Here is a 14,134-nt window from a genome sequence, read left to right as displayed (position 1 = left end):
GGGCTTCACGGTGGCAGAGGGGTTAGTGCATCTGCCTCACAATACGAAGTTCCTGCAGTCCTGGGTTCGAATCCAGGCTCGGTATCTTTCTGTGTGGAGTTTGCATGTTCTCCCCGTGAATGCGTGGGTTCCCTCCGGGTACTCCGGCTTCCTCCCACTTCCAAAGACATGCACCTGGGGATAGGTTGATTGGCAACACTAAATTGGCCCTAGTGTGTGAATGTGAGTGTGAATGTTGTCTGTCTATCTGTGTTGGCCCTGCGATGAGGTGGCGACTTGTCCAGGGTGTACCCCGCCTTCCGCCCGATTGTAGCTGAGATAGGCGCCAGCGCCCCCCGCGACCCCAAAAGGGAATAAGCGGTAGAAAATGGATGGATGGATGGATGGAGGACAATGCAAGACATTCAAATTCAAACATTAAAAAAGAAAAAAAATGTATATATATATATTATATATATAGTATTTCTTTTGCTTTGTCCATAATGAGATACTTACATTACTTCTATGAGTTTTTTGTTTTTTTAATTTTGGCTTGATAATAATGAAATACATGTAATATTTTTCTGTCCAGTATTATATTTCAGAATACATAAAAATATTTATTTAATTTTGTAATTTCACAGTGATTTTTCATATGATTTTTTTTTTTAGGTACTTATATTTTTACTACTAGATTACTGACAGTAATCATATAATTATGTACGACATGTTTTAAAAGAAACTATTATGAATATTATTTTTAATTTGTCATATTTTATTTTCACTATTGGCTATATATAATGAATATTTTCTATAGAGTTTTGTGTTTATTATACAGAAAAATATTTTAATCATAGTAAACATAAATACATAATAAAAACATATTGTTATAATTATTATTTTTAGTCGTGTTTATTGCCTTTTGACAATGAGATCATTATTATTTCTATAATTAAAATTGTAATTTTACTTTTGCCTTAAAAATATAATGATTTTTTTTCCCTGTACAGTATCATGTTTTACAATACAGAAAAAAATGTTTTTTAAATATAATTAGTAGTGATTTTTGCCTTGGAGATAATATTAATAATAATAACTTACTTGTTCCAATTATATACTAATCTAATACATATCTTAAACAATACATTATACATGTTATTCTTCTTCTATTACTTTATTACCATAAGGTAATTATATTATTAATATAAGTCATATTTTATTTGGCTTGACTATAAAAAAAAAGTTCTGTCAGCACTATATTTGTATACTGCAGAAAACTGTTTTCCCAAATGTTATATTTAGTGGTGGTTTTCTTTTCTTTTTTTCCTCAGCGTAATCCTCATAATATTAATAGTCTTAGTATTATCCTGCATTTCCCAGCATATCTTTATTCTCATCCCCATAACATACCTGGAAGGTCAAAATAAACCAACATAAATTAATTTTTAGCACATTTTATTCACAATTATCCACATCTATATAAGTAAACATTGATTGATTGATTGATTTAACTCCAGCTGTGCAATTGTGTGTGTTTCAGGGTCTTATTGTGGCGATCCTTTACTGCTTCCTCAACAGCGAGGTAAGCCTGCTGCTTCCTTATCCTTTCTACCCTCATCTTCATCTTCGGCTTCATCTGAAGGTCCAGTGTGAGCTGAGGAGGACGATGAGGAGTCTGTCCCTCAGGCGTTACGCAGGCCGGGACTATAGGCTGCACGCAGCCGCGCTCGGCAATAATGGCGCCAACGACAACTCGGCGCCCAGAAACTGGCGAGCTCAGTCCATCCTGCAGACGGAGACGGTGTTGCTGTGACGACTCGGCGTAAAAAGGAAAGAACTCTTTTTTTTTTTTTCTGACTGTTTTTACAAGAAATCCAGCATTTAGTGAAAATATTTAGCTTGACTTTTTATACTTTTTAAGCCAGGGGTGTCCAGGGCCTACATTTAAATTTTTAACGGCCCGCTGCGCATTTTAAATATACTGTATTTCCTTGAATAGCCGCCGGGGCGCTAATTAATTTAAAACCTCTTCTCACTCTGGCGTTTACCAAAGGCATGCGGTAAAGGCAAGCATTCGCTAATTATTTTAAAACCTTATTAAATGTGCTTTTCATGACGGTATCCTTACATCACACTCAAATGTATAAGCGCAGGCCTAAAGAATTTCCGCCGGATCAAACTAGTTTCGCCAAATAATTAACAAATGCATAGAATTTCCACCGGGTCAAACTCGTCACGTCACGAGTGACACTTCCCCTCTCATCATTTTCAAAATGGAGGAGGCTGATTTCAATCATTTGAAATCACATAAAGGGAAGAAGATTAAGAGCTATTCAGTTGGATTTAAGGTCCAAGCTATTGAATATGCTAAAAAGAACAGTAAGCAGCTATGTTTTATTAATATACCGTAGCTGCCTGTGTCAAATATGAGTCATTAAATGACTCCCGCCTCCTGGTGGTAGAGGGCGCTAGTGATCCTTCTTGTGACTACTAGGCTGCAGAAGAAGTGACAAGCAGCAGCAAGAGTGAGCAGCGATCTTTTATTTTTTCTTTCGCTTGCACTTTTAACATGGAGGATTACATATCTAAAATAAAACAGTTTTCTAAACTGTTTATTAACTAATCTAAAACTAATCTAAACTGTTTATAAACTGAATAAGAGCTACTCAGTAGGATTTAAGGTCCAAGCTATTGAATATGCTAAAAAGAACAGTAAGCTGCTATGTTTTATTAATATACAGTAGCTGCGTGTGTCAAATATGAGTCATTAAATGACTCCCGCCTCCTGGTGGTAGAGGGCGCTAGTGATCCTTCTTGCGACTACTCAGCTGCAGAAGAAGTGACAACAAGCAGCAAGAGTGAGCAGCGATCGTTTTTTTTTTTCCTCTCGCTTGCACTTTTAACATGGAGGATTACATATCTAAAATAAAACAGTTTTCTGAACTGTTTATTAACTAATCTAAAACTAATCTAAACTGTTTATAAACTGAATAAGAGCTACTCAGTAGGATTTAAGGTCCAAGCTATTGAATATGCTAAAAAGAACAGTAAGCTGCTATGTTTTATTAATATACCGTAGCTGCGTGTGTCAAATATGAGTCATTAAATGACTCCCGCCTCCTGGTGGTAGAGGGCGCTAGTGATCCTTCTTGCGACTACTCAGCTGCAGAAGAAGTGACAACAAGCAGCAAGAGTGAGCAGCGATCGTTTTTTTTTTTCCTCTCGCTTGCACTTTTAACATGGAGGATTACATATCTAAAATAAAACAGTTTTCTGAACTGTTTATTAACTAATCTAAAACTAATCTATACTGTTTATAAACTGAATAAGAGCTACTCAGTAGGATTTAAGGTCCAAGCTATTGAATATGCTAAAAAGAACAGTAAGCTGGTATGTTTTATTAATATACCGTAGCTGCGTGTGTCAAATATGAGTAATTAAATGACTCCCGCCTCCTGGTGGTAGAGGGCGCTAGTGATCCTTCTTGCGACTACTCAGCTGCAGAAGAAGTGACAAGCAGCAAGAGTGAGCAGCGATCGTTTATTTTTTTCCTTTCGCTTGCACTTTTAACATGGATTATTACATATCTAAAATAAAACAGTTTTCTAAACTGTTTATTAACTAATCTAAACTGTTTATAAACAGTTTATAAACTGAATAAGAGCTACTCAGTGGGATTTAAGGTCCAAGCTATTGAATATGCTAAAAAGAACAGTAAGCTGCTATGTTTTATTAATATACCGTAGCTGCGTGTGTCAAATATGAGTCATTAAAAGACTCCCGCCTCCTGGTGGTAGAGGGCGCTAGTGATCCTTACGACTACTCGGCTGCAGAAGAAGTGACAACAAGCAGCAAGAGTGAGCAGCGATCGTTTATTTTTTCCTCTCGCTTGCACTTTTAACATGGAGGATTACATATCTAAAATAAAACACTTTTCTAAACTGGACTTTCAATCGAAGCAGGAGGTAATAAAGGAAGATCTCCATCGAGACAGAGAGACTTTTAAAACTGAAGAAAGATAAGGAAGACTTCTATAAACAAGTTATCGATGCTTTTGATCAGAAGGAGCTGCGCATGCACTTCATTTATAAGTAAAGGTAAGACCATAATAACGTTTTTTTTTATTAAATGTGCTTTTCATGATGGTATCCTTACATCACACTCAAATTTAAAAGCGCAGGCCTAAATTTACTGCATGCCTTTGGTAAGTGCCGGAGTGAGAAGAAGTTTTAAATTAATTAGCGCCCCGGTGGCAATTCAAGGAAATACGGTACTTTACATCAAATACTTGGAAAATCTTTTTCGGGAAAGTATTGCATATCTTGTGTTTTGCCAGAAAAACAGGGTTTTGACAAAAAAGGATTAAAATAAAAAATATAAACTGTATTTAGACAAATATACCTGAACTTGATCTAAAGATTTAGGCGATAAATAAAAATATTAACAAGACTTATTTTTTTACATTTTTCATGACTGAGACCCTGAGGGGTTCCTGAGCGCCATAAAGGTAAAAAAAAAAAAAAAAGTATATATTATACTGTTTTTTAAAAATGAGAACTATCAAAATGACCCCCACATTCTTTGATTTTTCAGTGTGGGGCCCTCAGTGGAAAAACAGTTTGGACACCCCTGCTTTAATCATTCATTCAAGCCACTTCATTTTATCCACATGTTTTTTATTGTGCAAAAGTACGGTGACTTATTTTGTTACATTTTGTGCAGCAAAACAGTGACCGTGCCGTCAAAATAAAACAGCGTACTTGACTGAGCGATAACACTAACATCATAAATAAAATCTGCCCTACTAATAAGACAAAATAACTTACATTTTGTTTATAAATAAATCCTCAAATAAATAATTGCAAAATACTAAACATTGGACTCAAGTAGTGGTGTGCTTCAGTCTTCCTCCTACAAAGTGCTCGTTTTCTTAATAGAGTTTTGAATGGGGTCAAGATGAGGAGGAAGGCAGGGAGGACGATGAGGGAGCGTATGAGGACGCAGAGGGAGCATGTGAGGATGCAGAGGGAGCATGTGAGGATGCAGAGGGAGCATGTGAGGATGCAGAGGTCAGGATGGAGAGAAGCTTGGTTTTGGGCGGCGAGACGGTGGTGAAAGGCTGAGCTTTGGCTTTCCTGAGGGAGATAGAAAGAGGAGTTAGCCCGAGGACGAATGGATGCCGAGCACAGTGACGAAAAGGGGGAACTCACACAAAGGCCGCCACCTTCTTTTGAACCCACGGAGCATGGATATAAGCGCAGTAGGAGCCGCTTTTGGTGTAGAAGCTGTAGGACAAACAAGGTTTAGCATGGTTAGCTTCTTCCTAATTGGTGCGTTACATCACTTCTACCTTTTTCAAAACACCTGTGCTTGTGACCTGTGGGTCTGTTGCGCAACACCACTTAGGACTCGGGGTGTCCCAACACAAACACATATTGGAGCCTTGAGTATTGGCCGAAAGCGATAATAATACCGATACGATATCAGCACAAATCATACATACTTTTATTATTTTGTAGTGTGGTATATTAGAAAATGAGAATACTCAGAGAACAATAGTATGTTTGAAACACACTAACCTATTCAATGTTGATTGTCTTTAAGTTGAACTGGACTGGTAATTGTTTTTTGGTGACACCTAGTGGCCAAAATATTTACTTGAGTTAAGCTCCTAATGTGGACACATTTGTTACTGGATACTTTGTAATGCACTTCTGCCTTGAAGACTGTGTGTATGTAATATTTACCTAGAATTATTTTATACTTGTTTATATTGACGGATGGATATTGTGTTTTAGACTTACTACATATGTCCATCTTGTTTGATATCATGTGCTTAGCTGTTGTGTAGCTGCCAGCGCTTAGTGGCTGTTGACACATGGTGACAGTGAGTCGTACTGAAACCACACAACTAAGTAGTAGGGGTGTATATCATTGGACATCTAACAATTTGATCCGATTGCGATTCCTAGGGTGATAATTCGATTCAACATTTTATTTTATTATTACACCAAACAATGTATTGTTTGGTATAATAATTATGATTACACTTTTTCTATACAGGTTAGAAAAGCTTGTTCTGGTTCCACGGAGATGGCCTTAAAACATAATTTTTAACAAGTGATTCTTATGGAAAAATGTGCGCTTGTGTTTTGTGTGTGTCTGTGTGTGTGTTGTATATATGTATTTATGTATATACTGTATGTATGTATTTGTATGTGTAAGTGTATATATGTATGCATATACTGTATATATATGTGTATATATGCGTTTGTATATGTGTGTATATATGTATATATATATATATATGTATTTGTGTATGTATGTATGTATGTATATGTGTGTATATATGTGTATGTATATGTATTTGTGTATGTATGTATGTATATGTGTGTATATATGTATATATATATATATATATATATATATATGTATTTGTGTATGCATGTATGTATGTATATGTGTGTATGTATGTGTATGTATATGTATTTGTGTATATGCCGTATATATGTATATACTTGGGGTGTAACGGTACGTGTATTTGTATTGAACCGTTTCGGTACGGGGGTTTCGGTTCGGTTCAGAGGCGTAGCAAACGAGTTCCACACGGACATATTAAGTAGCGCACCGCACGTTGTGTAAACAATTCTCACCGAGGCACCATGAATTGATTTACGTGGACCCCGACTTAAACAAGTTGAAAAACTTATTGGGGTGTTACCATTTAGTGGTCAATTGTAGGGAATATGTACTGTAATGTGCAATCTACTAATAAAACTTTCAATCAATTAAAAAAAACAACACACGGCATGCTAGCAGCGACCGAGCTACGATAGACTGACCATACCTCCTATTTTGACCGGATATGTCCTCTTTTGCGGGGCTGTCCGGGTGGAGGTTCTTAAATGCCACAACTGTCATTTTAAGTTAGGTTTGCGTGTATTTTCAATGTATGTTCAGCGTTAAGAAGGGGTTAAAAACAAAACAAAAATTGTGTGCGCAGCAGCATTCGTGAGGGAGGGGCAGAGAGAAAGAGAGAGTTATAATAAACGCGCATGCGTTGCCAGGCTCTCTTTTTTACCCATAGATTTATCAGATTTTCTTTTTTATTATCTGTAGCAGGGGTGTCAAAAGTGTGCCCCGGAGGCCATTTGCGGCCCACAGCTAACGTTTTAAAGGCCCACGGCACATTCTAAAAATACTATTAAAATAAACAAAAACATAAACAACAGTGAAATAAAAAAGCTTAAAGGCTAAATGTAATTTCAAAAAAGCAACAACGTTGAAGTTTTTTTATTTTATTTAAAACTGTCATTGCTCAAAACATAATATTGAATCAAAATCAATGTTTTTATGAATTATCGACCTATCCAAGTTTCCGATTACTTCACATCATATATTCCACTAAGAAAAATATTTTTTGGGGAAGAGTTTGCAAATTTGGTAAATAAATAACCAAAAAATGTATATTTTGTTGTTTTCTTACTGTACCGAAAACGAACCGAACCGTGACCTCTGAACCGAGGTACGTACCAAACCGAAATTTTTGTGTAGCGTTACACCCTTAATATATACTGTATGTATGTTTATGTATTTGTATGTGTGTTTATATGTATGTATGTATGTATATATGTGTGTGTGTATATATGCATGTGTATGTATATATATATACACAGTATGTATGCATACATATGAATGTGTAAATATATGTGAATATGTGTACACATAAATATCTGTGTCTATATAGTCATATATATATTTGCGGTGAGATGGCGACTTGTCCAGGCTGTACGCCGCCTTCCGCCCGATTGCAACTGAGATAGGCACCAGCGCCCCCCGCGACCCCAAAGGGAATAAGCGGTAGAAAATAGATGGATATATATATATAATAAATATAAAATCAAATCAACATAAAGGGTTATTGGATTGATTTAGAATCGGAGTGAATAAAAATATTGATTCGGCTGTGATTGGATTTTTTTTGTGCACCCCGACCGACTAAGTAGGTGTTTTTAAATCTTCTATCATAATATTGCAAACTGTATCAGCATTTTGCAAAAGTAAATGTTAGTCTTTTTAATGTTAAAACTCCTAATAGTAACTGCTGGGTTCAAGCACCCCACAAAGTATTTCTTGTTCTGTGATATACAAATCCTGCAGACTGGACCATGCTAACTGAATCATGGCAACTACCAAAGCAATGTCAAACTCGGTCAGTTTTTCAGTGTCTTCTACTCACACGGCAGCTTGCAAGCATGGTTTGACGGCCCTCCTCAAGCTGATCCCCAAAATCTCCTCCGTTATTTCCTTGTTGCTCACTTCGGTGCAGCATTCAACGGGCTTGATCACTGGACCGAGACAGAACCCACAGAACACTTGAGTAAGCTGGTTGGGGGTTAAAAGTACAGAACAACACAACTTTTCTTCAACTTACCACCTTGTCCACACTTGACCAGTGCCACCAGCATGGCCACCATCAGCAAACTCTTCTGCAGACTCACAACCTTCAGCATTTTCAGGACGAGAGTGATAAATATGACTGGGGAGAATTGTCGGTTTCTCTGGAGATGTCTCAGAAGCGTGTGAAGTGATAGGGCTCAGAAGGACGCTTTAAGGCGTCAAAAAGCAGAAGTCGCCTTCCGGTTAGTCATCCTCACACTCGTTTTCTCTTTCCATCCTCTCCCCTCGATTCTTCTGAAGCAGTGACACACTGGTTTGCTGGGAATTACTCAAAATGACCAGCATTGGGGGAGACTCCAAGCGGAGGTCAGGTGTCTTTTTTTAACTTCATTAATCAACTGATGAGTAAAAAAAAAAATGAAGGAAAAACCCAAAATGTGTTTGTCGTTTAAAGGCCTACTGAAAGCCACTACTAGCGACCACGCAGTCTGATAGTTTATATATCAATGATGAAATATTAACATTGCAACACATGCCAATACGGCCTTTTTTAGTTTACTAAATTGCAATTTTAAATTTCGCGTGATGTATCCTGTTGAAAACGTCGCGGTATGCGTTTGACGTCACCGGTTGTAGCGGACATTTTTTTCCCAGCCCGATCCAAACTATAAGTAGTCTGCTTTAATCGCATAATTACACAGTATTCTGGACATCTGTGTTGCTGAACCTTTTGTAATTTGTTCAATTAATAATGGAGAAGTCAAAGTAGAAAGATGGAGGTGGGAAGCGGTGTATTGCAGCTGCCTTTAGCAACACAAATACAGTCGGTGTTTCCTTGTTTGAAATTCCCGAAGGTGAAGCTTTACTATGGAACAGAGCGGTCAAACGGCAGGTTTCGGTAAGAAAATTGTGGTAATAAGTTGGCTCTTTCCGTAGACATAAGCGGAGCTTGCGTCCTCCTGCAGCTGCGTGGCTTCCCTCAGAGACACTGGCGGTCACCACACCAGTGGCCACACGCCTCCGACTTTCAGGTACCATATAATCTCACTAAACCACTAGTAACACAATAAGCAGATAAGGGATTTTCCAGAGTTATCCTAGTAAATGTGTCTAATAACGTCTGAAACGCTACCACTGCCCTTGCCCTTTTTTAAACTTTTTTTCTCTAGTCCTTTACTCTCACTATCCTATCATCCTCGCTCAAATTAATTGTCGCTCTCTCTTTAAAAATCGCTCTAGCTGCTGGTGGCCATGATTGTAAACAATGTGAGGAGCTCCACAACCCGTGACGTCACGCGCACATCGTCTGCTACTTCCGGTAAAGGCAAGGGTTTTTTATTAGCGACCAAAAGTTGCAAACTTTATCGTCGATGTTCTCTACTAAATGCTTTCAGCAAAAATATGGCAATATCGCGAAATGATGAAGTATGACAGATAGAATGGACCTGCTATCCCCGTTTGAATAAGAAAATCTCATTTCAGTAGGCCTTTAACTTTATTAATCAACTGACGAGTAAACCAAATTAAGGAAAAACACAAAATGTGTTTGTCATTTAACGCCGTGGACTTTTGATGCTAGAGTGCTAGCCAGCTAGGATAAAGGCGACACGTACCTACTCAGTGGCCTAGTGGTTAGAGCATGGGTGTCAAACTCTGGCCCTTGAGGCAATATCAATTTAGCATTAGAGCTGGCCCGCCGGTGTTATACAGCGTCTGTGCCGCTGTGACACCGCATTCACCGCAATTACTCATACTTGCCAACCCTCCTAATTTTCCCGGTAGACTCCCGAAGTTCAGTGCCCCTCCTGAAAATCTCCCGGGGAAACCATTCTCACGAATTTCTACCTATTTCCACCTGGACAACTATATTGGGGGCGTGCATTTAAGGCACTGCCTTTAGCGTTCTCTACAACCTGTCGTCACGTCCGCTTTTCCTCCATACTAACAGCGTGTCACATGATATTTGTGGCTTTTACACACACACACACACACACACACACAAGTGAATGCAAGGCATACTTGGTCAACAGCCATACAGGTCACACTGAGGGTGGCCGTATAAACAACTTTAGCACTGTTACAAATATGCGCCACACTGTGAACCCACACCAAACAAGAATGACAAACACATTTCGGGTGAACATCCGCACCGTAACACAACAGAACAAATACCCAGAACCCCTTGCAGCACTAACTCTTCCGGGAAACTTCCAGCAAACTGACCAATAATTAACGTTTTATTCATGCATTTTCTCTTGCTACTTCAAAGCTTGAATGTTTGGTTAATTCATTATTGTTATTTTATTTTCAAATGTATTATTAGCCTGTGTAAAAAATTTGATATTTACCTCAGAAGATTGCAAATAGAAAAAAAGGCATAACATTTTTATTTAAATTTTATTTGATATGCCATTGATATTTTTTAAATTATTATTATTATTTGAAACTGGATTTTGCATGTCACTAAAGTTATAAAAGCTTTGCTTGTTCAATATTTAACGCAAAACTTGTTTGGGTCCCTATTAAAAGGTTCATTTGTTCAACCTTGGCTTTGTTCCGTTTAAAATTTTGGCCCACTCTGTATTTGAGTTTGACACCCCTGGGTTAGAGTGTCCGCCCTGAGATCGGTAGGTTGGGAGTTCAAGCCCCAGCCGAGTCATACCAAAGACTATTAAAAAAAATGGGAGCCTTTGCCTCCCTGCTTGGCACTAAGCATCAAGGGTTGGAATTGGGGGTTAAATCAACATAAATGATTCCCGGGCGTGGCACCGCTGCTGCCCACTGCTCCCCTCACTTCCCAGGGGGTGAACACGGGGATGGGTCAAATGCAGAGGACACATTTCACCACACCTAGTGTGTGTGAGACAATCATTGCTACTTTAATTTAACGTAGGCTGCTAGCATTTTTGTTACAACGGCATCTTAATCCTGTTACACCGAGGGCGAGGGCTGACTGCGTCGTGACTTGCAATTTTCTGCAAAAACTCCAGGGGCAGCACAACCACGACTCTCGTTAGCTTCCTGTGTACAACGCCGACTGAATCGTTGTTGCAGCTGGAACTAATGTGAAACATCAGTCGCTTTAATGACCAATTCCTGCTTTTCTGTAACACCTATTACCTATTAAAAATTGTTACAACTTCCACAGTCGAACCTCGGATTCAGGAGGAACAGTGTGGTTTTCGTCCTGGTCGTGGAACTGTGGACCAGCTCTATACTCTGGACAGGGTCCTTGAGGGTGCATGGGAGTTTGCCCAACCAGTCTACATGTGCTTTGTGGACTTGGAGAAGGCTTTCGACCGTGTCCCTCGGGAAGTCCTGTGGGGAGTGCTCAGAGAGTATGGGGTATCGGACTGGCTGATTGTGGCGGTCCGCTCCCTGTATGATCAGTGCCAGAGCTTGGTCCGCATTGTAAGTCAGTAAGTCGGACACATTTCCAGTGAGGGTTGGACTCCGCCAAGGCTGCCCTTTTTCACCGATTCTGTTTATAACTTTTATGGACAGAATTTCTAGGCGCAGTCAAGGCGTTGAGGGGTTCTGGTTTGGTGACCGCAGGATTAGGTCTCTGCTTTTTGCAGATGATGTGGTCCTGATGGCTTCATCTGGCCGGGATCTTCAGCTCTCACTGGATCGGTTCGCAGCCGAGTGTGAAGCGACTGGGATGAGAATCAGCACCTCCAAGTCCGAGTCCATGGTTCTCGCCCGGAAAAGGGTTGGGGAGGAGACCCTGCCCCAAGTGGAGGAGTTCAAGCACCTAGGAGTCTTGTTCACCAGTGAGGGAAGAGTGGATCGTGAGATCGACAGGCGGATCGGTGCGGCGTCTTCAGTAATGCGGACGTTGTACCAATCCATTGTGGTGAAGAAGGAGCTGAGCCGGAAGGCAAAGCTCTCAATTTACCGGTCGATCTACGTTCCCATCCTCACCTATGGTCATGAGCTTGGGGTCATGACCGAAAGGATAAGATCACGGGTACAAGCGGCCCAAATGACTTTCCTCCGCCCTTAGAGATAGGGTGAGAAGCTCTGCCATCCGGGAGGAACTCAAAGTAAAGCCGCTGCTCCTTCACATGGAGAGGAGCCAGATGAGGTGGTTCGGGCATCTGGTCAGGATGCCACCCGAACGCCTCCCTACCGGTCCAACCGGTAGGAGGCCACGGGGAAGACCCAGGACACGTTGGGAAGACTATGTCTCCCGGCTGGCCTGGGAACGCCTCGGGAACCCCCGGAAAGAGCTAGACGAAGTAGCTGGGGAGAGGGAAGTCTGGGTTTCCCTGCTTAGGCTGCTGCCCCCGCGACCTGACCTCGGATAAGCGGAAGAAGATGGACGATATTATCAAACATCTCTATAATTTACACTATCACCTTTGGTTCAAGACAAAATAGACAAAAACGTCTTCTTGGACTGAGAAAGCTAAAAATATGTGTGCCTCGCTTTATCTTATCATTTATTTCATGACGTGTTGACATGAGTCGCAAGGAAAAAATGCGTCGTTAGTCACCTACGCAGGAAGTTTGACATTGTAAGGTGTTTTGACATCTGTACGAGTTATACTTAGTTGTCACTATCAAGTCATGGACGTTGGGGGGGAAAAAGTATGTCATGTTCTTATTTCCTAACACTTCCGTGATTCCTTCCGGCGCGTGTCTGCCAAACTCTCACACACCAAAGCACAAGAAGAGGAAGGATGTATGCCAGTCATCAGCGTCATCACTAATGTGTGTGTGTGTGTGTGCGCATGACAGTGTTACACTATAACACCTTAGTCACCAAAATAATGCCGATTCAGACTTTGAGATTGTTGCTTGAAGCCTCCAGTATGACAAACCTCACCATTAAATAATAAGTATTTTTTGTAAGCCTGTGTCATTATTTGGGATAAATTTACAATTAATTAATCATGATATCTTAATAAACAAATTAGAACGGTATGGCATCAGAGTGTTGGTCTTGAACTAGATAAGGAACTACTTAACCAACGGGAAGCAATAATAGTAAAGCTACAAGGCTACATACAGTACACAGTTGTGTGCATAAGTTTACATACCCTGGGAGAATTTATGATTTCTTGGCCATTCTTCAGAGAATATGAATGATAACACAAAAACCTTTCTTCCACTCATGTTTAATGGTTGTGTGAAGCTATTTTTGTGGCAAACTGTGTTTACTCGTTTTTGTGAATTGTGAATTATATTTATATAGCGCTTTTCTCTAGTGACTCAAAGTGCTTTACATCGTGAAACCCAATATCTAAGTTACATTTAAACCAGTGTGGGTGGCAGTGGGAGCAGGTGGGTAAAGTGTCTTGCCCAAGGACACAACGGCAGTGACTAGGATGGCGGAAGCGGGAATCGAACCTGCAACCCGTCAAGTTGCTGGCATGGCCACTCTACCAACCGAGCTAATAAAAATGACAAAAGAAAGTACCCAAATGACCCTGACCAAAGTTTACATACCCCAGTGACTTTGATCTGTTAACATGCACAAAAGGTAACACAAAAGGGTTTGAATGGCTAATCAAAGTTCCAATCCTCAGCTGTGACTTGTTTGTTTGCACAAACCCCGTTTCCATATGAGTTGGGAAATTGTGTTAGATGTAAATATAAACAGAATACAATGATTTGCAAATCCTTTTCAACCCATATTCAGTTGAATATGCTACAAAGACAACATATTTGATGTTCAAACTGATATACATGTTTTTTTTTGCAAATAATCATTAACTTTAGAATTTGATGCCAGCAACACGTGACAAAG

At 39.7% G+C, this 14,134-nt stretch overlaps 1 protein-coding gene across 2 annotated transcripts in view; it reads left to right on the top strand.

Moving 5' to 3' along the window:
* LOC133569149 (vasoactive intestinal polypeptide receptor 2-like) overlaps nucleotides 1-4,853 on the top strand; it is a 44,012-nt gene extending 39,159 nt beyond the window's left edge. For both annotated transcript variants that reach the window (XM_061921326.1, XM_061921327.1), the window contains exons 12-13: nucleotides 1,520-1,561; nucleotides 1,622-4,853. In XM_061921326.1, coding sequence (XP_061777310.1) covers nucleotides 1,520-1,561; nucleotides 1,622-1,792 — 213 coding nt within the window. In that variant the 3' untranslated portion in view covers nucleotides 1,793-4,853. The remainder of the gene's footprint in view (nucleotides 1-1,519; nucleotides 1,562-1,621) is intronic.
* The last annotated feature ends 9,281 nt before the right edge of the window (nucleotides 4,854-14,134 follow it).

Source organism: Nerophis ophidion, linkage group LG15 (genome assembly GCF_033978795.1).
Source record: "Nerophis ophidion isolate RoL-2023_Sa linkage group LG15, RoL_Noph_v1.0, whole genome shotgun sequence".
Taxonomy (NCBI): domain Eukaryota; kingdom Metazoa; phylum Chordata; class Actinopteri; order Syngnathiformes; family Syngnathidae; genus Nerophis; species Nerophis ophidion.
The sequence above is the reverse complement of the archived record's forward strand: the minus strand, read 5'-3'. Positions and strand labels throughout refer to the sequence as shown.